The 24,322-nt window shown below is 58.3% G+C and overlaps 5 protein-coding genes across 5 annotated transcripts; 3 read left to right on the forward strand and 2 right to left on the reverse strand.

Moving 5' to 3' along the window:
- The first annotated feature begins 9,380 nt into the window (after positions 1 to 9,380).
- On the forward strand, positions 9,381 to 10,171 carry PHYSODRAFT_353548 (hypothetical protein). The gene has a single exon (XM_009517498.1). The coding sequence runs from the start codon at positions 9,391 to 9,393 to the stop codon at positions 9,838 to 9,840; it is 450 nt and encodes a 149-aa protein (XP_009515793.1). The 5' UTR covers positions 9,381 to 9,390; the 3' UTR covers positions 9,841 to 10,171.
- A 1,007-nt stretch (positions 10,172 to 11,178) lies between these two features.
- PHYSODRAFT_477481 (hypothetical protein) lies at positions 11,179 to 13,881 on the reverse strand (the record flags this gene model as incomplete). The annotated part of the gene is made up of 1 exon (XM_009517499.1): positions 11,179 to 13,881. One exon carries the CDS (start codon positions 13,879 to 13,881, stop codon positions 11,179 to 11,181), a length of 2,703 nt encoding a protein of 900 aa, XP_009515794.1.
- Positions 13,882 to 14,669: 788 nt separating this feature from the next.
- Positions 14,670 to 17,399, forward strand: PHYSODRAFT_552258 (hypothetical protein; the record flags this gene model as incomplete). Its single annotated transcript, XM_009517500.1, has 1 exon — positions 14,670 to 17,399. The coding sequence occupies exon 1, from the start codon at positions 14,697 to 14,699 to the stop codon at positions 17,397 to 17,399; it is 2,703 nt and encodes a 900-aa protein (XP_009515795.1). The 5' UTR covers positions 14,670 to 14,696.
- Positions 17,400 to 18,406: 1,007 nt separating this feature from the next.
- On the reverse strand, positions 18,407 to 19,208 carry PHYSODRAFT_353549 (hypothetical protein). Its single transcript, XM_009517501.1, has one exon. It carries the CDS (start codon positions 19,196 to 19,198, stop codon positions 18,785 to 18,787), a length of 414 nt encoding a protein of 137 aa, XP_009515796.1. The 5' UTR covers positions 19,199 to 19,208; the 3' UTR covers positions 18,407 to 18,784.
- Positions 19,209 to 20,547: 1,339 nt separating this feature from the next.
- Positions 20,548 to 23,250, forward strand: PHYSODRAFT_477009 (hypothetical protein; the record flags this gene model as incomplete). The annotated part of the gene is made up of 1 exon (XM_009517502.1): positions 20,548 to 23,250. One exon carries the CDS (start codon positions 20,548 to 20,550, stop codon positions 23,248 to 23,250), a length of 2,703 nt encoding a protein of 900 aa, XP_009515797.1.
- Between the last annotated feature and the right edge of the window lie 1,072 nt (positions 23,251 to 24,322).

A 24,322-nucleotide genomic window follows, 5' to 3' on the forward strand; every position in this document is an offset into this window, starting at 1 on the left:
CATGTTGATTATTGGTCAAATCAGTTTGCGATCATTGCTAAGATGGCTGAAATTGAAGTTCAATTGAGAACGTATGGTGGCAGCCTCGACACAAAGGCTGCCAATGGAAATAAAACAGTAAGATGGTCAGTAAGAAAGTTTGGCGAATACTAAACTCACAAACGAAGGAACCCCTGGATGATAGTCAAGTTGGAGTTTAAGTTAAAGTGAATTATCAGGTTGGAGTTATGTTGAACATAGATGCGGTAGCTCCTTTGATCGCAGTGTTAAGGCATACAATTGGTTAATCAAAACAACAAATAAAGCAGCGATTGACTAATTATTCATTTAAGTCAAATGACTATCCAATCAAATGAAGGGAGATGCACATCCAAAAATCTATCTTGTGAGGGATGTAATGTTTGGAGGAGAGACAGGTATCGGGACAGCTCGACGCCCTTGCCTCGCTCAGTTCAAAAGCGGACGGCCTAAGACCAAGTGCAACATGTTACATCGATCCCTCGCAAAAGGCGCCGCAATCGCCGGTGCAATGCCCTTCGCAGGTCCCACAGATCGCCCGGTAGATAAAACGGTTGTCGAGGAGAGCATGAGCCCGAACCAAGTACGCAATGAGACAAGTTCGACGTCCCCACCATGGCCCTTCCAGTCGCTCTAAAGACGCTTTGTGAACGCAGCTGGGTGGCCTGAACACCGAGCTGAAGGCTGCTCGCTCGCAAAGCTAGTGGCGAAATCTCTGTCCGATTCACTGCGGCTGCTTTGGGAGTACGTAAACGACTCCGCCACCACACCTAACACTCCTGTGCCCCGGTTGTTGCTACACGAGACATCGACGTCACCCTGGGCGTCACCGATCGTGCGGACACCTCAATTTCAATCTACGTCTCCTCTAGAATCTTGGCCATTTTGAACTGCACGAGCTTTGGCGACCGCCTCCACAAGCATCTAACCTGTTATGACTGAAAAAAAATCGAGAAGATGAAGCTCAAGCACAAGGAGCTAGGTGCTGCGAGCGAACGGGCAACGTATTGAGAATTTTTAGTTGAATTAGTTATCGCAGTACACGTACTGGAAGCGCCTCATGGTGTGATTAGAAACGAATTTCTAATTCTGGATGGACGCCACCACCCCTGCGGGACTTCCGAGCGTGCGACTTCAAGACCCTTCTCGGCGTGTAGTTTTGAGCATTTCACTACCCCAATCTCACAAGGGTTATTTACATTTTCAGCTTGCAATATTCGAAGCGCAACCCATCATGCAATATGTGTACCAGATGACGCCGAAGCAGCCGCAGGTGGTGCTTAAACTGTGAAGAAGGTATTGACGCTGGCTCCCAAATCCCGCCGAAGTAGTGGCTCGCCACGGATAGATCGGAGATCGGGCAGGGAGCTGGAGCCCCTCATTTTGTGCGTCATCTGCTGTCACGCTGCCAATTGCCATGGAGTCGTTAAGCGCATCCTGGAAAGATCACGGAAGAGCTTGATTCACCTTCAATGTATGGATCCCTCCTACCTTCACCTAACGACGAAGGACCGGAAGAAATTGGGCATGGCTTAGCAGTGTCGAGCCGCAACATCGAGCTCCGCGTCCGACAACCGGCCTCTCCGACGCGACAGGTGAGGTAGACCTCTGTTGGGCATTATGTCGCTCAAGTCAAGAGTATCGAGGGCGTTCTTCCGGATCCGGCAGTGTCGGTGCCCTTCCAGCTTTCGCAAATGATTGGTCTGATCTTTGACTCATTGGACTAAGGCCGTCACTCACCTGAGCAGCAGCGGCCGCGCGTCGTCCAGCGGCCACAACCGCTCGGCACTGTTCTACTTCTTTCTTCCTGCAACGCCGTCTCCTCCACCAAGGGCTTTATTTTACTCAAGAAGCACTTGCCATACTGGCTACCGATAAAAACTCAAATTATACTTCATTTTGGCAGCCCTTCTCGGCGATGGCGTGTACAGGACGCAAAGAGCGGTTCGTACGTACCAATCGCTTCCAGGGCTTGGATGTCACCGATATGGTGGTGATGCTGGTTTCCAGAAGCTAGCGAATATTGTGGTAACGGAGAATTTTTTTATTGACATTTTTTTATTCACAGCTCCAGCGACGGCTCTCCTGACGTTGAAAACCCTTCCAGTACGGATACGGAGCAGCGGCGAGGTTCGGTTCCGTTCATACGCGTGGGTCGGCAGCTCGCCGCTATGTATGGTCCGCCCTACCGAATTAGAGGTGCACGACTGCGGACGTGTTGGAGCGGATGGCCATGTCGGCTGCAGCTCGAAGGAACCGCTGGCCGGGTCGGCTGCCGGAGTCCCATGTGCTTTTGTCGTGCCGACCAGCCCGGCGGGCTCGACTCCTAGCTAAGCAACTCATTCATTCATTAATCTTTCTTAGTAGACCTAATTTTGCCATTGATTGTTCGAGGCTATTGTGGTAGTAGTAGAAAAGATCAAATGTAGTTGGCCTCGCGGTGTGAATCTTACATCAGGGCTCATTTGGGGAGGTGGATGGGCAGGGTAGTCCTATTAGAGTGAATTCGGGGAGTTGAGTATCCCAAATAGTAACTAAACCTCCAAATTTTACCGTGATTGGATGGAATTCAGAGTATAAACTTAGGCAAAATAAAAACCATTGACAAAATATAACAACGTTTTTAAAAGAGATGCAAAAACTTCAGATTGCTAAACGATGGGCTAAATGGGACTCCTGTTATCGATCCAGTCTCCCGGACACACTCCGCCACTCCTTCGACTGCTAGACGGTAGAGCGATTCAAGCAGTGGCGTCGGAAGTCGTCCGAGGTGAGCTGAAGGTGGATAAACTACTTACAGTGGACAATGAGAAGGCTGAGGAGCTACTGCAAGACATCGCACGACTCAGTGGATCGGAAGCTAGGCCCAGGAAGACACGCTGCAGCGCCAAGGCCCGGAAGAAACCGACTGAGGGTGTTTTTCGCCTCCGAATACCTTCTCGGCCTTTTGGCTAAGATCAAGTTCAGGTTGTAGTTGTATCGGGTCACAAAAATCTGCATGATGGTCGTAATCCTGCTCCATCGCCGTAGGGATCCTTGTCAAATTATGCTTCCACTGCAAAAATATGCTGTTCGCTGATTCGCCAAAATACTGGAGCCCAGAACGACAGCAGGAGTCCTATTCAAGCCCATTGGGTTGTCGTCCCAGATAGAACCCCGGTCACCTGGTCGGCGACCCAGGCGCAAAACTGCAAGGGGTCAGCAGCGTCTCGTCCTGGCAGTGGACGCGTCGAAGATGTTCTATAGCAGCGTCGACAGGGGGACCCAAGTTTGCCAGATGAGCTCCCAGTCGTCCGGCGTGGCTGTCAGTTTTGCTGCGCTTTTGCTTCTTCTTCTCGGTCAGACAATTCTTGCCATTTCAGGGTTACCTTTTTTTACTACCCTTATTTCACCGCATCAGACAACGAAGTGGTTCCAGCAGAGTTGGTGCATCGCGTACGCCGTCAAAAACAATCCAGATAAAATTTTGACTAAAAAAAAGCCGCATATTGTCACTAACCTGAAAATAACCCGGGTACAGTGTAGTAGCCATTTTAGGTAAGCACAGATCTTACCGTTGCCGGATGAGGGGGGTCTTCTCTCATCCATATGTAGGCTGGGTTGGTGGTCGGGCACCGTCCGCCGCGGCCTCGGGCCAGGGCTTCGCATTCGTCGACATAGCGGACGTTGGACCTAAACTTCAACAACTTCCCAGGGCCATAGTTTGGCTGTCCAACCTGTTGAATAGATAACAATCAGAGAGTTCGTTTTACCGTGATGTTGGTGGTGGACACGCTTCTCCTCAGGACAGCCAGGCTACGATCACCGTGCTAGCGGGGCGACGGTGGAATGCTGCCACTCCCACCCAAAAGGAACCGCCGCGAAAACATGTCGTCAGTGGTCAAAACTTCGCAAAAGGAGCGGCGTTTGCTGGTGTAATGGGCCTACCTTGGCTCACTACTACGGTCGCCGCTGTCTCGTACAAGCTCGCGACAATCACTCCTGCACTTAGCGCTGACGTGCCGCCAGCTGATGTACTGCTTCGATTTGTCTCTGATTGCTGCAGCACGATCGTCGTGCTGCTGGATCAAGTGGTGCTTATCACCGCTAGATCGTTACGCTCGGAGGTCTCAACTCCATCCCCTGCTGTTTTAGCTCAGCAATCTCGGCTTGCACACCCACCACCGTGCGCAACTTCGTCTTGATGACGGCTGACACTGCATGTGCAATGGATTCATTAAGTGCAGCATATGAACGAAGACGATCTGTTGACTATCCAGTCTCTCGAACACAAAACCCGAACTGGAAGGGTTTCTTTCTGACAACGGCACCGGCACTTGATCTACAAACTTTTACGAACCTAGTGAGCTGCTTACGCTTTGAGGCCAATAGTGTTAGGGAAGGTGGGCGGGTTAAATCTTTCGCTGGGTCGCCGCCGTTCGTTGTACTTCTGGATGAACTCACTGCGTCGACGCCACTTACCGGGAGTTGGGGGGATTGCAATAACTGCTGAATTATTGGCGTCAGATCGGAAATATTTCATGAAGCCGACTCCCACCCGGACACTCTGATCTGTTGGACGCAAAATAAAAAACACAAACCACAGGTTAGCTACAAACCGTTCCGCGGCTTGGCGGGACAACGGCTTCAGCCTCTCGGGCCTCGCGTCAAAGGCGCCTCGTGCTACTTTTGTTGCTCAGTTGAAGAATGCTACAATCGAGAAAAGAGGGGAGTAAGCGTGCCGCCTGGGTCGCGCAGGCCCATCGCGACCTGATGACAAACCGAACCTTGTCATCTTGAACGTGTCGCGGCAGCAAATGTATCTTCTCCTGGTTCGTCGACCACACGTCTGTACTATATTTCAGAGCTTCTTCGGGCGACCACCTGTGGATGTCTCGCTACATCCTGCTGCTCGTGTGAGACGTGCAAATCAATGTACAGGCAGTCAGTCGTCGGGGCCCAAGGAGAAGTTGTCCGAGTCCAAATCTATCATCTAGAGTTTTGAGGCACCCACACGTCAAGTGATAACGCAGCTGGAGAGCTCCACGCTTCTTTTTGTTCGGAGGAGCAAAGTCCTGCAAGATATTTTCATCGAACTAATTATCTTCTTCGGAGCAGCAAATAATTTTTATTTATTGTTTTTTTAGCGAGAAATCTTCCGAGCCCGTCACCGCTTGGTACACGATTTCAACGCCATCTGTCTGTAGCATTAAACTCCAGCACGATCCAGGCCTACGTTTGGCCTGATCAGCAATGCAGGTAAGACCAGCAAACGCCGCTCCTTGAGTTTCGTTCGGTTTTTGAGTCAGCGCGAGTCGCATTGTTTTTTCTAAGAAAATAATAGGTAGTGATTCGGCTGGGAGAGGGAGCATGCACGGACCCACCTGGTACCCCCACCGGCCCAGCATTACCTCTTGATGCCAGAACACGTGGTTTAGGCTCTAGCAGACTGCGCAGTTGGCCGAATGCTTCGAAGCTTGGTCGACGAACCAGGAGAACATACATTTGCTGCCGCATCACCCAGCAGCGACGGGCCCGAGGCAGGGCTTCGCAGTAACCACCTTTTGAGCTGTACCACTACACGCGAAACACAGTCTGGTCATTTTGCAAAAACAAGTCAAACCGCCCACCCGAACCCTTCGTCCTATCCGCAGAATTAGAAGTAACGCTGATCTGGAGTATGCTTTGGAGCAGGACGAAGATGTCTGGAGTCGCAGTGATTATTGCAGGCGATCCAAGACTTGGTTCAGGCGTCCATGTGAGTACATTTATTTCATACTGTACATACGTTTTATGACAGCAGGGCGCCAAAGTTTTGGTCCTTCCGTTTAGTTGAAGTTTGAAGTTTTGTTCATGAGGTGAACACGCTGCTGCAACTTCCTCCGGCGACTGGTTCGACGACACCACCGTACGTAAAATAAATCGTTTTCATCACCATTTGGGCTGCTACATCGCTGTCATTTCCAGATCCGCGCAAGAAGACGGAGATGTCTCGGTATGGCCAGTTTCTTCCAATCTGCGTTCTCGGCCTCCAACACGGCCAAACATTGTTGCAGCTGCTCCACTTGGAGCATGGACGCGGCGTCGGCTCCATCGGCGTTGGGTCTGTTCCGTGGTTCAGTAGAGCTTGTTGTCCGGCCCAATGCATCCTAATCGTAGGGAGTGCGCCCGGAACGAACGATTGCTGCTCAGATCGTGCATATAGGTTTGTTCTGCCGGAGTCGGGGCAGTCAGTTTTTAAGAGTCAACCCTAACTCTTTAGGGGTGGCAAAAGGCCAGCTTTGTCACGATGAGGACCGGAACGACGCGTGATGGGTTGCGCTTCGAATATTGTAAAGCTTAGTACACCGATGCTGTGGTGAAGAAAGGTGGTGATGCTACACCCTGGCAGTTCTGGCACTGCGTCCATGCAGACTTCACCAGTAGCCAGTAGCAGCAAGTACCCGGGCGAAGTAAACAACACAGGACCCGTACAATAGAGCGCATTGGTAGCCACGGCTGCCGTCGCTGCGTCGATGCTGGCCAGCACGGCAAGGACATCTTCACTACGACGGTAGTAAATGACGTGCTCGGGTTCGCGGTTGGTGCTCTTACGCTGCTCTCGTACCGGATCCACCGTCTTCTGGCAATCGTGCTGCACGATATTCGTGCACGCGCAAACACCTTGGCCAACTCGCATTGTTACTTCGCTGACCGAAAGCAGAGAAACGGAAAAATATCGCACTCCCAAAGCAGCTGCAGTGACTCGCATGCTGTACGCAGCCGCTCGAGACGAAGAGCGACGAGAAGGTCAGTTTGGAGCAAAATATCATGTCTTTCGTGGGAGTTTGAGGTGCCCCTCCGCCAAGGATGATCCAGTCAAATCCTCAAATTTGTCCTCTTGGATTGCTTGAACCCGACGAGGATAACCATTCGTAGAGAACTTAATGAATGTAAGTATGGGATTGAGTATGTTTCGGTGGTTCGTTCGATGTCTGCCCTCTAACCTCTTCTCTTCTGTTGCATCGCAGTGCTGGGCATTTTCCTGAAAACACTGGATTGTTTCATGAGTTTAACATCTTCTCCGCCATCTCTGGCAGCATCCCCGGAGTCAAAACTATTACTATTAACCACTACGTTTGGACGGCGCTGGCGGGATAAAAAAACACAGATGCAGGAACTCCAGGTTGTCATATTCCAGCTTATTGCTATATTTTGTACGCTGGGCACAAGCTCGGGTTTAGTGAGGTGGTGAGGGAGGCGCCTCGCTTTACCTGCAGCAAGAAGGCGGGAGCTGGCCGCTAGCCAATCGCGAGCCCCCGTCCCCGTCACAGCCACAACAACGTAGGCGTAAAGCAGTCGTGAGTTCTTGAACGACACGAACAAGAAGAAGGAAAAGAAGAAGCAACTGTTAAAGCCAACCCTGCGAGGTCTGCTGCTGTCTCTGACCCCCCACCGAAAGCGACGTGGTTGCATCCAGCAACACTAGCGATACAATGCACATTCGCCGATCTGGACCAGGAATCTGGGGCTCCTCCCCCCTTTCGGTGGGGGGTCAGAGACAGCAGCAGACCTCGCAGCAATTAGGACGAGAGCTGGCGTCGGAACTAAGTAACAATGCGAGTTGGCCAAGGTGTTGGCGCTCTTCAATCGATCGATCTCCTCAGAAGCTGACCAAGGCACCGCCCGCCAACCCGACGTCTTGGGCATCATGTTGATAAATTGGCCTTAAAAACGGAAAGTGGTTGAGGAGAACCGTAGCTCCTGGGGCCACAAGAGGTATCTGCCGTACCATTTGGGATTCTGTTGCGGTCTGGGTGAGCTGCTGAAGCAGAGCTGGAAGCCGCGCCGTTTCCTTCATCTTGGAGGCCAGCGCCTTCTTGACGCCGCCATGGCTCGGCGGGAGAAAGGCAGAGGCGGCGTGAGGGCGAAAGGAGTGCGGCCCACTGTCCTAACCGTCCTTGATCACCGACGCTTTGAAGCCTTCCAACGCGACCGGTTCGTGGCGGCGGCGACCAGCGCCAGCAGGCAGCTTTTTGAGCTTGATAGCCTCCAACACTTCCATACTATATGATGGACAAGCCAGGGGTGGACCTCCTGATTCCGGTGACTGTGTAGTTCTGTATTGTTACAACTGAGCTACACAGTACAGCGATTGACTAATTATTCATTTAAGGCAAACGACTATCCAATCAGATGAAGGGAGATGCACATCCAAAAATCTATCTTGTGAGGGATGTAATGTTTGGAGGAGAGACAGGTATCGGGACAGCTCGACGCCCTCGTCTCGCTCAGTTCAAAAGTGGACGGCCTAAAACCAAGTGCAACATGTTACATCGATTCCTCGCAAAAGGCGCCGCAATCGCCGGCGCAATGCCCTTCGCAGGTCCCACAGATCGCCCGGTAGATAAAACGGCTGTCGAGGAGAGCATGAGCCCGAATCAAGTACGCAATGAGACAAGTTCGACGTCTCCCCCCCAAATAGACCGTTATCTCCGTCGGCGCCCGCAGGTACTGCCATCTAGCTGGCTTCAGCAAAGCAAGGTACAGGTTTGAAGGGCTCACGCGGCGAGAACCGCGGTACGGTCAAGCCATTGCGGCAATGCCATCATTCAAAACGGCATATTTCAACACGTACCTGGAGCGTCTACAAGTGACATGGCAGCGCATGGGCTTCCACCTGGAGTTTTCAAGGACTCACGGTTTACTCAACAGGAGGTTTTACCAGATTCGAATGAAGCTCAAGGCTCTCGATACCCTCGCTTATTGCGTTGTGCCCGTTGCCAGTCCAAGAGTACTCGCTGGCTACGGCAACTGGTACCGGAGGCACCAGTGATGCGGGCTGCAGTCGGCAGCTAGTGCAGAGACCTCTGCTGCTATGTGAAGGTTGGGGCTGGTGTGGTGACTCCCTTCGGAGTAAGGCTAGTGCCATGATATGAACAGCAGCTCGAGCTACCATGCCGCGAGACAACGGGTGGATCATCATACAGGCCGTTGTAGCCTCTGAGGTGGCTGGCTTGTGTCGGCGGATACGCGTGCGTGGCGACAGCCATGCCGATGCCCCCATGCCAAGCACCGTTGCTGATTGCTCAAGGCTGTGTTGACCTTTGTGTTGCTCGTACGACTTGCTTGTTGAAGTGCGTCCTGCGCAGAGAGACGCGCAGCGAAAACCTACATACCGGCAGAGAATCGTGGTTAGCTTGACTTAAGTCGACATGCACGCCGTCGACTTAGCGGCCGTGTGCTTTGCTGCTTGAACTCGGCGTATCTGCACATCTACTAGATGTAAATGCCATCTAGCTTTCAGATCGATGCTTGGAGAATGCGGCATGCTAAGAAGTCATTTCAAGGCGTCATGCCGCAGTGCCCATGTCGGCAACACCACCAACTTACCTATCTCATCGAAGTCTTGACATGATCAAGTGCATTTGTCTCCAAATGTTACGACTAGCTAAAGCTTCACTCACTACTCACTTTCCTCTCGTTCCTCCTCCCGACAAGCGTCTAGAAGAAGCGGTTCATTCCTCAACTCACCTAGTCAAGAACGGCATGAGTCAAGCGATCCAGCACCCACGTGTCCGTTTGTACTTTCGTCAAGGACGAAGAGCCCAAAGTGACGGACAGCACAAGCCGCTGCCAGGCAGCAAGCGTGTCAACTTGTGCCGTGTGGGTGGCGCGCCATGGTGTCACTCCTCTGGATTGGCCAGTGTGCCAAGAATTCTGCGTGGTGGGCGGACACCTGCCCAACGACTTGATGGTCGAGGCCAGGCAGAACGCCGGTCTCACAGGAGAGAGACGCAGTGCGAGTCAGCGCTAGGCGGCGCAAGGGTGCACGGTGCGCGTGGCCGACGCGATTGCGGATGAAATGGACACGGTGTTAACTTGAGTCTGAACGCCAAGGCCGTCCAGCGCGTGGCGTCGTGCAGATCTTCACCGCCGCTGCGTTCGTGACGCCAACTGAAGACGGAGCTCTGCTGTCTTTTGTCGCCGCCCAGCGTGATCCGGATGAAGTGGCGCAGGGGTCAGGACAATGCAGCAGGTCGCCGCGGACACTTGGGCGCGAGGTCTGAGCGTAGAGGACGGAGACACGGGGCCACCTTGACTCAGCTTCTGCGTCACCGAGGCGAGACGATGCTTGACGCCGTCGCAGAGGTGCTTGGTTCTCTCGCGCCGAGAGTGCCGCGACGACCTGCGCAAGACAGCCGGGGTGCGAATATGAGGCTGCGCGACGGCTCAAGATCCCGGAGCGGCCAGCTTGGCACTATGCTAAGTCGACACAGGCTCCGCAAAAACACGCTGCGGCCGAACTTCAACAAATCGATTTCTAAAGGGGAAACTTAGAAACGAGCTTTCCGACGGTCGGCAGAAGTCTCAGTAGCGCTGTAGTTTGAAGCGATGTGTTCTACCAGACGTCCCTGTTCAGTAGCTTCATTTGCTGGCACTGGGATCATCGATGCTTGAGTCATGGCTATTCTATTGCGAGACTCTGCTGGAAGATCGCTACGCAGACGCGCTTGAAGTAAATCCCAAGCAGCGTCCTGCGTAGGTGGCGAGCATCATACCAAATTTACATGTTCTACCCACAAGGCGAGCGCTGCAACTTCGGCCTTACACGCACCGCACGTTGACGTTTCGAATAGCTCGGCCGTATCCTGCATTACCCAGCAACGGTAATGAAAGGGATTGGCCATCCTGCACGCGTGACGGGGTCGACTCGATCCGATCGACTCGCCGAGCCTTGCGGATACAGCGTTGAACGCTTCCGGAGCTCGACAATCGATAGGCGGTCTCCCTGTCAGGCTAAACGCTGATCCAGCATACTACGATTACAGCCTTCTGCTTGTAGCTATCACAACAGCAATTGATCTATCCGCACGATGAAAGCATGGCCCTGCATCTCGTTTCAGTAGAATACGCAGTCGCTTGGGACCTACCCACACGAGCGTTAACACGCAACCACCATTTCCTATAACCATGTTTCGCGTTTATTAGACTGAATACAATGCGCAGCGATAGCGGCCGCCCCAACTTTACGACAACTACACTGCTGGACATGCACACATGCACAAGCGCACACGAGCGCCTCATACTTACTTGCTTACTTGCTTGCTTCGCGAGCTGGCCTCTCTTGTAACTTGCTCTCATCGCCACCGACGTAGTAGTAGTACTGGTGGTGGTGGTGATCGTCGTCGTCGTCGCTGTCTACGCGCCGGGCACGGGCGAGCTCTTCTTGAGCTTGAGCGCCGCCTGCGCCGCCGCGAGTCGGGCGATCATCACGCGCATCGGCGAGCACGACACGTACTTGAGGCCCACCTTCTCGAAGAACTCGATGGACTGCGGGTCGCCGCCGTGCTCGCCGCAGATGCCCAGCTCGATCTTGGGGCGCGTCGCGCGGCCGCGCTCCACGGCCAGGCGCACCAGCTCGCCCACGCCCTCCTGGTCCAGCGTCTCGAACGGGTCCTTCTCCAGCACGCCGTGCTTCACGTAGTAGGACAGGAACTTGGCCTGCGCGTCGTCGCGCGAGATGCCGAACGTCATCTGCGTCAGGTCGTTCGTTCCGAACGAGAAGAACTCGGCCACCTCGGCCAGCTTGCCGGCCTGCAGCGCGCCGCGCGGCACCTCGATCATCGTGCCCACCTTGTAGTCGAACGACTTGCCGCGCTTGCCGATCACGTCCTGCACCACCGACTTGACCAGCTTCACCTGCTGCTCCAGCTCCTCGAACGAGCCCACCAGCGGGATCATGATGTGCGGGTGCACCGAGATGCCCTCGCCGGCCACCTTCACGGCCGCCTCCGCGATGGCCTTGGCCTGCATCTCCGTGATGCCCGGGTGTACGATGCCCAGACGGCAGCCGCGCAGACCCATCATCGGGTTCGCCTCCTTCAGGCCGGCCAGGCGCGACTGCACCGTCGCCTTGCTCACCTTCATCTCCTTGGACAGCGTCTCGCACAGCTCGACCAGCGCGCTACCCTCGTGCGGCAGGAACTCGTGCAGCGGCGGGTCCAGCATACGGATGGTCACCGGGAGGCCGTCCATGGCGCGGAAGATGCCTTCGAAGTCGCCCTGCTGGAACGTGCACAGCGCGTCGAGCGCCTCCTGCTGCGCCGGCGAGTCCAGCTCCACGGCGCCGATCATGCGTCGCACGGCGGCGATACGCTGCGCGGAGCTGAAGAACATGTGCTCCGTGCGCGTGAGGCCGATGCCCTGCGCGCCGTGGGCGCGAGCCTCGCGGGCGTCCTCGGGCGTGTCGGCGTTCGTGAACACCTCCATGCGGCGGTGCGCGTCCACCCACTTCATGAACTGCGCCAGGTCGCCGCTCATGGCAGCCTTCTGCAGCTCCTGCTCGCCCTTGATCACCTCGCCCGACGTGCCGTTCACGCTGATGTAGTCGCCCTCGCGCAGCACCACCTCGGCGCCGCTCGACGTGTGCACGCGCATCGTCTTGCTGTTGGCGTCGATGGACAGCGCGCTGCAGCCGCACACGCACGGCTTGCCCCAGCCGCGGGCCACCACGGCAGCGTGCGACGTCATGCCGCCGCGAGACGTGAGGATGCCCTCGGCCGCGTGCATGCCGCCCACGTCCTCGGGCGACGTCTCCTCGCGCACCAGCATGACGTTCTCGCCGCGCGCGAACCACGCCTCCGCGTCGGCCGCCGTGAACACGATCTTGCCCACGGCCGCGCCCGGAGACGCCGGCAGGCCTCGGCACAGCACGTCCTTCTGGTACCCCTTCTCGTTGGCGAAGCTCGGGTGCAGCAGCTGGTCCAGGTGGCGCGGCTCCACGAGCATCACGGCCTCTTCCTCCGTGATCAGCTTCTCGCGCCACATGTCCACGGCGATCTTCAGAGCGGCGGGGCCCGTGCGCTTGCCGTTGCGCGTCTGCAGCATGAACAGCACGCCGTCCTGCACCGTGAACTCCGTGTCCTGCACGTCCTTGAAGTGCGTCTCCAGCGTGTGCACGGTCTCGTCGAGCTGCTTGTACACGGTCGGCATCTTCTGCGCCAGCTCCGAGATGGGCTGCGGCGTGCGGATGCCCGCCACCACGTCCTCGCCCTGCGCGTTCAGCAGGAACTCGCCGTACAGCTTGTTCTCGCCGTTGGCCGGGTTACGCGTGAACAGCACGCCCGTGCACGACTGGTCGTTGATGTTGCCGTACACCATGGCCTGCACGTTCACGGCCGTGCCCTTGAGGCCCGTGATCATGTTGATCTCGCGGTACTTGACAGCGCGCGGGATGTTCCACGAGCGGAACACGGCCTCGATGCCCATGCGCATTTGCTCCCACGGGTCCGACGGGAACGAGCGGCCGTGCCTCTCGTACACCTTCTTGTACTTCTGCACCAGCTCCTTCAGGTCGCTGGCCGTCAGCTCCACGTCGAACGTCACGTGGCGCGCCTGCTTCATGGCCGACAGCTCGGCCTCGAAGTCGTCGTGCGGGATCTCGAGCACCACGTCGCCGAACATCTGCAACAGACGCCGGTAGCAGTCGAACGCGAAGCGCTCGCCGCCGCGCTTGGCCACGCCCTGGACGATCTCGTCGTTCAGACCGAGGTTCAGCACCGTGTCCATCATGCCGGGCATCGAGATGGCCGCGCCGGAGCGCACCGACACCAGCAGCGGATTGGCCGCGTCGGCGAACGTCACGCCCAGCGCCTTCTCCATGAGGCGCACGCCCTGGCGCACCTCGTCCATGAGGCCGTCCGGCAGGCGCCCGCCCACCGCGTAGAATTCTTGGCACACCTCCGTCGTGATGGTCAGTCCGGGCGGCACGTTCACGCCGTTGCGCGCCATCTGGCACAGGTTGGCGCCCTTGCCGCCCAGCAGCGGCTTCATGCTGCCGTCGCCCTTGCTCTCGCCCTTCACGAACGTGAAGACGCGCGGGTGCTGCAGCACTTGACTCATGCTTGAGCGGGGGGGGGGGGTTGCTTTGTTGCTTGTTCTTGGTTGGGTTAGTTGAGGAATGAGCCTTGTCCCGAACTCGGTCTGCTCGGCTGCGGGCCTGCTGGTCGACGGCCATCGCGACGCAGTGTTTTGCTGTTGTTGGATACTTTCTGCTGTCGTCACTGCCAACGTTCTATGAAAGTAGCTACCGAGGCATCATAGGTCAACTTGAAGGGGATTCCGTTACGATGCGTTGTCATATGGAACTTCTCAAGGTTGTGCACAAAGATATGATCTCTATATTTCTTAACGGTTAGAAATGGATACATCAAAACAAATAGAGCAGTATTATGTCGTTTGTAAGTAGAAACTGGAGGAACCTTTCTATAGAAATGGACTCGTCTACGCTTCTCATGTCTATGTAGCAGGCCGCTAAGTCGATGCCTGGATGTCGACTTAGCGAAGCTAGAAAGCTGCTCCGCCGGTACGTAGGTGATGCGTCTCTCTGTGCAGGACAGACTTCAACGTGGAAGACTTCCTCTCATGAACACCTAGCATACGTAAATCGGGTGCTGCGGCTCCCTTCCACAGCCTTTAGCAATCACCAACAATCCAGCATGGTGGCGACAGGCCATGGGTATCCGTTGGAACGCGTGCCAGTCAACACGCGATTCGCACGCGAGGTCCAACGGCCTGATCATCTTGACTGCAAGGCAATCGGCCAGCAGGCCCGCAGGCCCGCAGCCGAGCAGACCGAGTTCGGGACAAGGCTCATTCCTCAACTAACCCAACCAAGAACAAGCAACAAAGCAACCCCCCCCCCCCCCCGCTCAAGCATGAGTCAAGTGCTGCAGCACCCGCGCGTCTTCACGTTCGTGAAGGGCGAGAGCAAGGGCGACGGCAGCATGAAGCCGCTGCTGGGCGGCAAGGGCGCCAACCTGTGCCAGATGGCGCGCAACGGCGTGAACGTGCCGCCCGGACTGACCATCACGACGGAGGTGTGCCAAGAATTCTACGCGGTGGGCGGGCGCCTGCCGGACGGCCTCATGGACGAGGTGCGCCAGGGCGTGCGCCTCATGGAGAAGGCGCTGGGCGTGACGTTCGCCGACGCGGCCAATCCGCTGCTGGTGTCGGTGCGCTCCGGCGCGGCCATCTCGATGCCCGGCATGATGGACACGGTGCTGAACCTCGGTCTGAACGACGAGATCGTCCAGGGCGTGGCCAAGCGCGGCGGCGAGCGCTTCGCGTTCGACTGCTACCGGCGTCTGTTGCAGATGTTCGGCGACGTGGTGCTCGAGATCCCGCACGACGACTTCGAGGCCGAGCTGTCGGCCATGAAGCAGGCGCGCCACGTGACGTTCGACGTGGAGCTGACGGCCAGCGACCTGAAGGAGCTGGTGCAGAAGTACAAGAAGGTGTACGAGAGGCACGGCCGCTCGTTCCCGTCGGACCCGTGGGAGCAAATGCGCATGGGCATCGAGGCCGTGTTCCGCTCGTGGAACATCCCGCGCGCTGTCAAGTACCGCGAGATCAACAAGATCACGGGCCTCAAGGGCACGGCCGTGAACGTGCAGGCCATGGTGTACGGCAACATCAACGACCAGTCGTGCACGGGCGTGCTGTTCACGCGTAACCCGGCCAACGGCGAGAACAAGCTGTACGGCGAGTTCCTGCTGAACGCGCAGGGCGAGGACGTGGTGGCGGGCATCCGCACGCCGCAGCCCATCTCGGAGCTGGCGCAGAAGATGCCGACCGTGTACAAGCAGCTCGACGAGACCGTGCACACGCTGGAGACGCACTTCAAGGACGTGCAGGACACGGAGTTCACGGTGCAGGACGGCGTGCTGTTCATGCTGCAGACGCGCAACGGCAAGCGCACGGGCCCCGCCGCTCTGAAGATCGCCGTGGACATGTGGCGCGAGAAGCTGATCACGGAGGAAGAGGCCGTGATGCTCGTGGAGCCGCGCCACCTGGACCAGCTGCTGCACCCGAGCTTCGCCAACGAGAAGGGGTACCAGAAGGACGTGCTGTGCCGAGGCCTGCCGGCGTCTCCGGGCGCGGCCGTGGGCAAGATCGTGTTCACGGCGGCCGACGCGGAGGCGTGGTTCGCGCGCGGCGAGAACGTCATGCTGGTGCGCGAGGAGACGTCGCCCGAGGACGTGGGCGGCATGCACGCGGCCGAGGGCATCCTCACGTCTCGCGGCGGCATGACGTCGCACGCTGCCGTGGTGGCCCGCGGCTGGGGCAAGCCGTGCGTGTGCGGCTGCAGCGCGCTGTCCATCGACGCCAACAGCAAGACGATGCGCGTGCACACGTCGAGCGGCGCCGAGGTGGTGCTGCGCGAGGGCGACTACATCAGCGTGAACGGCACGTCGGGCGAGGTGATCAAGGGCGAGCAGGAGCTGCAGAAGGCTGCCATGAGCGGCGACCTGGCGCAGTTCATGAAGTGGGTGGACGCGCACCGCCGCATGGAGGTGTTCACGAACGCCGACACGCCCGAGGACGCCCGCGAGGCTCGCGCCCACGGCGCGCAGGGCATCGGCCTCACGCGCACGGAGCACATGTTCTTCAGCTCCGCGCAGCGTATCGCCGCCGTGCGACGCATGATCGGCGCCGTGGAGCTGGACTCGCCGGCGCAGCAGGAGGCGCTCGACGCGCTGTGCACGTTCCAGCAGGGCGACTTCGAAGGCATCTTCCGCGCCATGGACGGCCTCCCGGTGACCATCCGTATGCTGGACCCGCCGCTGCACGAGTTCCTGCCGCACGAGGGTAGCGCGCTGGACGAGCTGTGCGAGACGCTGTCCAAGGAGATGAAGGTGAGCAAGGCGACGGTGCAGTCGCGCCTGGCCGGCCTGAAGGAGGCGAACCCGATGATGGGTCTGCGCGGCTGCCGTCTGGGCATCGTACACCCGGGCATCACGGAGATGCAGGCCAAGGCCATCGCGGAGGCGGCCGTGAAGGTGGCCGGCGAGGGCATCTCGGTGCACCCGCACATCATGATCCCGCTGGTGGGCTCGTTCGAGGAGCTGGAGCAGCAGGTGAAGCTGGTCAAGTCGGTGGTGCAGGACGTGATCGGCAAGCGCGGCAAGTCGTTCGACTACAAGGTGGGCACGATGATCGAGGTGCCGCGCGGCGCGCTGCAGGCCGGCAAGCTGGCCGAGGTGGCCGAGTTCTTCTCGTTCGGAACGAACGACCTGACGCAGATGACGTTCGGCATCTCGCGCGACGACGCGCAGGCCAAGTTCCTGTCCTACTACGTGAAGCACGGCGTGCTGGAGAAGGACCCGTTCGAGACGCTGGACCAGGAGGGCGTGGGCGAGCTGGTGCGCCTGGCCGTGGAGCGCGGCCGCGCGACGCGCCCCAAGATCGAGCTGGGCATCTGCGGCGAGCACGGCGGCGACCCGCAGTCCATCGAGTTCTTCGAGAAGGTGGGCCTCAAGTACGTGTCGTGCTCGCCGATGCGCGTGATGATCGCCCGACTCGCGGCGGCGCAGGCGGCGCTCAAGCTCAAGAAGAGCTCGCCCGTGCCCGGCGCGTAGACAGCGACGACGACGACGATCACCACCACCACCAGTACTACTACTACGTCGGTGGCGATGAGAGCAAGTTACAAGAGAGGCCAGCTCGCGAAGCAAGCAAGTAAGCAAGTAAGTATGAGGCGCTCGTGTGCGCTTGTGCATGTGTGCATGTCCAGCAGTGTAGTTGTCGTAAAGTTGGGGTGGCCGCTATCGCTGCGCATTGTATTCAGTCTAATAAACGCGAAACATGGTTATAGGAAATGGTGGTTGCGTGTTAACGCTCGTGTGGGTAGGTCCAAAGCGACTGCGTATTCTACTGAAACGAGATGCAGGGCCATGCTTTCATCGTGCGGATAGATCAATTGCTGTTGTGATAGCTACAAGCAGAAGGCTGTAATCGTAGTATGCTGGATCAGCGTTTAGCCTGACAGGGAGACCGCCTATCGATTGTCGAGCTCCGGAAGCGTTCAACGCTGTATCCGCAAGGCTCGGCGAGTCGATCGGATCGAGTCGACCCCGTCACGCGTGCAGGATGGCCAATCCCTTTCATTACCGTTGCTGGGTAATGCAGGATACGGCCGAGCTATTCGAAACGTCAACGTGCGGTGCGTGTAAGGCCGAAGTTGCAGCGCTCGCCTTGTGGGTAGAACATGTAAATTTGGTATGATGCTCGCCACCTACGCAGGACGCTGCTTGGGATTTACTTCAAGCGCGTCTGCGTAGCGATCTTCCAGCAGAGTCTCGCAATAGAATAGCCATGACTCAAGCATCGATGATCCCAGTGCCAGCAAATGAAGCTACTGAACAGGGACGTCTGGTAGAACACATCGCTTCAAACTACAGCGCTACTGAGACTTCTGCCGACCGTCGGAAAGCTCGTTTCTAAGTTTCCCCTTTAGAAATCGATTTGTTGAAGTTCGGCCGCAGCGTGTTTTTGCGGAGCCTGTGTCGACTTAGCATAGTGCCAAGCTGGCCGCTCCGGGATCTTGAGCCGTCGCGCAGCCTCATATTCGCACCCCGGCTGTCTTGCGCAGGTCGTCGCGGCACTCTCGGCGCGAGAGAACCAAGCACCTCTGCGACGGCGTCAAGCATCGTCTCGCCTCGGTGACGCAGAAGCTGAGTCAAGGTGGCCCCGTGTCTCCGTCCTCTACGCTCAGACCTCGCGCCCAAGTGTCCGCGGCGACCTGCTGCATTGTCCTGACCCCTGCGCCACTTCATCCGGATCACGCTGGGCGGCGACAAAAGACAGCAGAGCTCCGTCTTCAGTTGGCGTCACGAACGCAGCGGCGGTGAAGATCTGCACGACGCCACGCGCTGGACGGCCTTGGCGTTCAGACTCAAGTTAACACCGTGTCCATTTCATCCGCAATCGCGTCGGCCACGCGCACCGTGCACCCTTGCGCCGCCTAGCGCTGACTCGCACTGCGTCTCTCTCCTGTGAGACCGGCGTTCTGCCTGGCCTCGACCATCAAGTCGTTGGGCAGGTGTCCGCCCACCACGCAGAATTCTTGGCACACCCCCGGGGTGCTGGCCAATCCAGAGGAGTGACACCATGGCGCGCCACCCACACGGCACAAGTTGACACGCTTGCTGCCTGGCAGCGGCTTGTGCTGTCCGTCACTTTGGGCTCTTCGTCCTTGACGAAAGTACAAACGGACACGTGGGTGCTGGATCGCTTGACTCATGCCGTTCTTGACTAGGTGAGTTGAGGAATGAACCGCTTCTTCTAGACGCTTGTCGGGAGGAGGAACGAGAGGAAAGTGAGTAGTGAGTGAAGCTTTAGCTAGTCGTAACATTTGGAGACAAATGCACTTGATCATGTCAAGACTTCGATGAGATAGGTAAGTTGGTGGTGTTGCCGACATGGGCACTGCGGCATGACGCCTTGAAATGACTTCTTAGCATGCCGCATTCTCCAAGCATCGATCTGAAAGCTAGATGGCATTTACATCTAGTAGATGTGCAGATACGCCGAGTTCAAGCAGCAAAGCACACGGCCGCTAAGTCGACGGCGTGCATGTCGACTTAAGTCAAGCTAACCACGATTCTCTGCCGGTATGTAGGTTTTCGCTGCGCGTCTCTCTGCGCAGGACGCACTTCAACAAGCAAGTCGTACGAGCAACACAAAGGTCAACACAGCCTTGAGCAATCAGCAACGGTGCTTGGCATGGGGGCATCGGCATGGCTGTCGCCACGCACGCGTATCCGCCGACACAAGCCAGCCACCTCAGAGGCTACAACGGCCTGTATGATGATCCACCCGTTGTCTCGCGGCATGGTAGCTCGAGCTGCTGTTCATATCATGGCACTAGCCTTACTCCGAAGGGAGTCACCACACCAGCCCCAACCTTCACATAGCGGCAGAGGTCTCTGCACTAGCTGCCGACTGCAGCCCGCATCACTGGTGCCTCCGGTACCAAGGCAAGGCCCTGGCTGAGCTGCAGCACGCCACGTACAGTCGTATGAAAGCCACATCGCCGCTTGGTCGGAGGCCGCCCGCGTTAGGCTTCGAAAATCGGAGCAGCCCTGACCCAGCCAGACACGCGCGCATCAAAAATTGCAATACGGTTAGTATGCGATGAATCCACGCTCGGAGGCGTCTCTGCGCCCCGCGCGCTCGCGGAGCTCGGGCGCGGCGCCTTGTGGCCCTCTCTCGACCACAACGCTTGCAAGTCGAATCCTGCCCAGCCTTGGTGGCATGGTAGCCCAGCGTGATGCGCGCTGTCAACCACCGGAAAGCCTCGTTTCTAAATCGGAGCGATTCGTTTCTAATTGAAATGCGGTAGTCGCGATATAGACAAGGCGCCCTGATAACGCCTCGTCTACGCCACTTCAACCTGGAGAAGTATCTTCAACGCTGCAGCATAGACCAGGCCCGTCGACTTAGGCCGAAGTCGACATCACGCAGCCGATCCGCGTCCATCTAGGTCCGAGCACCAAGATTGACACGCCGGAGCAGTTACTGCGAACCAAATCTTCGAAGGCCGCCGCCAAGCAACCAACCCGACTCGCGTCTCTCTCACGCGTCAGCAGGTCCCGGGGCATCGTGGCAATCGGCCAGCAGGCCCGCAGCCGAGCAGACCGAGTTCGGGACAAGGCTCATTCCTCAACTAACCCAACCAAGAACAAGCAACAGAGCAACCCCCCCCCCCCCCCCCCCCGCTCAAGCATGAGTCAAGTGCTGCAGCACCCGCGCGTCTTCACGTTCGTGAAGGGCGAGAGCAAGGGCGACGGCAGCATGAAGCCGCTGCTGGGCGGCAAGGGCGCCAACCTGTGCCAGATGGCGCGCAACGGCGTGAACGTGCCGCCCGGACTGACCATCACGACGGAGGTGTGCCAAGAATTCTACGCGGTGGGCGGGCGCCTGCCGGACGGCCTCATGGACGAGGTGCGCCAGGGCGTGCGCCTCATGGAGAAGGCGCTGGGCGTGACGTTCGCCGACGCGGCCAATCCGCTGCTGGTGTCGGTGCGCTCCGGCGCGGCCATCTCGATGCCCGGCATGATGGACACGGTGCTGAACCTCGGTCTGAACGACGAGATCGTCCAGGGCGTGGCCAAGCGCGGCGGCGAGCGCTTCGCGTTCGACTGCTACCGGCGTCTGTTGCAGATGTTCGGCGACGTGGTGCTCGAGATCCCGCACGACGACTTCGAGGCCGAGCTGTCGGCCATGAAGCAGGCGCGCCACGTGACGTTCGACGTGGAGCTGACGGCCAGCGACCTGAAGGAGCTGGTGCAGAAGTACAAGAAGGTGTACGAGAGGCACGGCCGCTCGTTCCCGTCGGACCCGTGGGAGCAAATGCGCATGGGCATCGAGGCCGTGTTCCGCTCGTGGAACATCCCGCGCGCTGTCAAGTACCGCGAGATCAACATGATCACGGGCCTCAAGGGCACGGCCGTGAACGTGCAGGCCATGGTGTACGGCAACATCAACGACCAGTCGTGCACGGGCGTGCTGTTCACGCGTAACCCGGCCAACGGCGAGAACAAGCTGTACGGCGAGTTCCTGCTGAACGCGCAGGGCGAGGACGTGGTGGCGGGCATCCGCACGCCGCAGCCCATCTCGGAGCTGGCGCAGAAGATGCCGACCGTGTACAAGCAGCTCGACGAGACCGTGCACACGCTGGAGACGCACTTCAAGGACGTGCAGGACACGGAGTTCACGGTGCAGGACGGCGTGCTGTTCATGCTGCAGACGCGCAACGGCAAGCGCACGGGCCCCGCCGCTCTGAAGATCGCCGTGGACATGTGGCGCGAGAAGCTGATCACGGAGGAAGAGGCCGTGATGCTCGTGGAGCCGCGCCACCTGGACCAGCTGCTGCACCCGAGCTTCGCCAACGAGAAGGGGTACCAGAAGGACGTGCTGTGCCGAGGCCTGCCGGCGTCTCCGGGCGCGGCCGTGGGCAAGATCGTGTTCACGGCGGCCGACGCGGAGGCGTGGTTCGCGCGCGGCGAGAACGTCATGCTGGTGCGCGAGGAGACGTCGCCCGAGGACGTGGGCGGCATGCACGCGGCCGAGGGCATCCTCACGTCTCGCGGCGGCATGACGTCGCACGCTGCCGTGGTGGCCCGCGGCTGGGGCAAGCCGTGCGTGTGCGGCTGCAGCGCGCTGTCCATCGACGCCAACAGCAAGACGATGCGCGTGCACACGTCGAGCGGCGCCGAGGTGGTGCTGCGCGAGGGCGACTACATCAGCGTGAACGGCACGTCGGGCGAGGTGATCAAGGGCGAGCAGGAGCTGCAGAAGGCTGCCATGAGCGGCGACCTGGCGCAGTTCATGAAGTGGGTGGACGCGCACCGCCGCATGGAGGTGTTCACGAACGCCGACACGCCCGAGGACGCCCGCGAGGCTCGCGCCCACGGCGCGCAGGGCATCGGCCTCACGCGCACGGAGCACATGTTCTTCAGCTCCGCGCAGCGTATCGCCGCCGTGCGACGCATGATCGGCGCCGTGGAGCTGGACTCGCCGGCGCAGCAGGAGGCGCTCGACGCGCTGTGCACGTTCCAGCAGGGCGACTTCGAAGGCATCTTCCGCGCCATGGACGGCCTCCCGGTGACCATCCGTATGCTGGACCCGCCGCTGCACGAGTTCCTGCCGCACGAGGGTAGCGCGCTGGACGAGCTGTGCGAGACGCTGTCCAAGGAGATGAAGGTGAGCAAGGCGACGGTGCAGTCGCGCCTGGCCGGCCTGAAGGAGGCGAACCCGATGATGGGTCTGCGCGGCTGCCGTCTGGGCATCGTACACCCGGGCATCACGGAGATGCAGGCCAAGGCCATCGCGGAGGCGGCCGTGAAGGTGGCCGGCGAGGGCATCTCGGTGCACCCGCACATCATGATCCCGCTGGTGGGCTCGTTCGAGGAGCTGGAGCAGCAGGTGAAGCTGGTCAAGTCGGTGGTGCAGGACGTGATCGGCAAGCGCGGCAAGTCGTTCGACTACAAGGTGGGCACGATGATCGAGGTGCCGCGCGGCGCGCTGCAGGCCGGCAAGCTGGCCGAGGTGGCCGAGTTCTTCTCGTTCGGAACGAACGACCTGACGCAGATGACGTTCGGCATCTCGCGCGACGACGCGCAGGCCAAGTTCCTGTCCTACTACGTGAAGCACGGCGTGCTGGAGAAGGACCCGTTCGAGACGCTGGACCAGGAGGGCGTGGGCGAGCTGGTGCGCCTGGCCGTGGAGCGCGGCCGCGCGACGCGCCCCAAGATCGAGCTGGGCATCTGCGGCGAGCACGGCGGCGACCCGCAGTCCATCGAGTTCTTCGAGAAGGTGGGCCTCAAGTACGTGTCGTGCTCGCCGATGCGCGTGATGATCGCCCGACTCGCGGCGGCGCAGGCGGCGCTCAAGCTCAAGAAGAGCTCGCCCGTGCCCGGCGCGTAGACAGCGACGACGACGACGATCACCACCACCACCAGTACTACTACTACGTCGGTGGCGATGAGAGCAAGTTACAAGAGAGGCCAGCTCGCGAAGCAAGCAAGTAAGCAAGTAAGTATGAGGCGCTCGTGTGCGCTTGTGCATGTGTGCATGTCCAGCAGTGTAGTTGTCGTAAAGTTGGGGTGGCCGCTATCGCTGCGCATTGTATTCAGTCTAATAAACGCGAAACATGGTTATAGGAAATGGTGGTTGCGTGTTAACGCTCGTGTGGGTAGGTCCAAAGCGACTGCGTATTCTACTGAAACGAGATGCAGGGCCATGCTTTCATCGTGCGGATAGATCAATTGCTGTTGTGATAGCTACAAGCAGAAGGCTGTAATCGTAGTATGCTGGATCAGCGTTTAGCCTGACAGGAACTTCCTGGTAGGGAGACCGCCTATCGATTGTCGAGCTCCGGAAGCGTTCAACGCTGTATCCGCAAGGCTCGGCGAGTCGATCGGATCTAGTCGACCCCGTCACGCGTGCAGGATGGCCAATCCCTTTCATTACCGTTGCTGGGTAATGCAGGATACGGCCGAGCTATTCGAAACGTCAACGTGCGGTGCGTGTAAGGCCGAAGTTGCAGCGCTCGCCTTGTGGGTAGAACATGTAAATTTGGTATGATGCTCGCCACCTACGCAGGACGCTGCTTGGGATTTACTTCAAGCGCGTCTGCGTAGCGATCTTCCAGCAGAGCCTCGTGAGTAGATAGTACTTCTAGGTGGGTAGGATAGCCCTGGCTCGAGCCTCGACGACTCCAGTGCAAAACAATGGAGCTACTGCGCAGGACAGCCCGGTAGATCACATTCAAACTGCAGTGCTACGTCTGTCGACCGTCGCCTGGCACAAGCTGACACGCTTGCTGCCTTGCAGCGGCTTGTGCTGTCCGTCGCTTTGGGCTCTTCGTCCTTGACGAAAGTACAGACAAACACGTGGGTTTGACTCATGCTGTTCTTGACTACTGTAGGTGAGTCGAGGAATGAACCGCTTCTTCAAGACGTTTATCGGGAAGAGGGACAGTAGAGGAAAACGTTGC

This window comes from Phytophthora sojae (assembly GCF_000149755.1).
Source record: "Phytophthora sojae unplaced genomic scaffold PHYSOscaffold_1, whole genome shotgun sequence".
Lineage (NCBI taxonomy): Eukaryota > Oomycota > Peronosporomycetes > Peronosporales > Peronosporaceae > Phytophthora > Phytophthora sojae.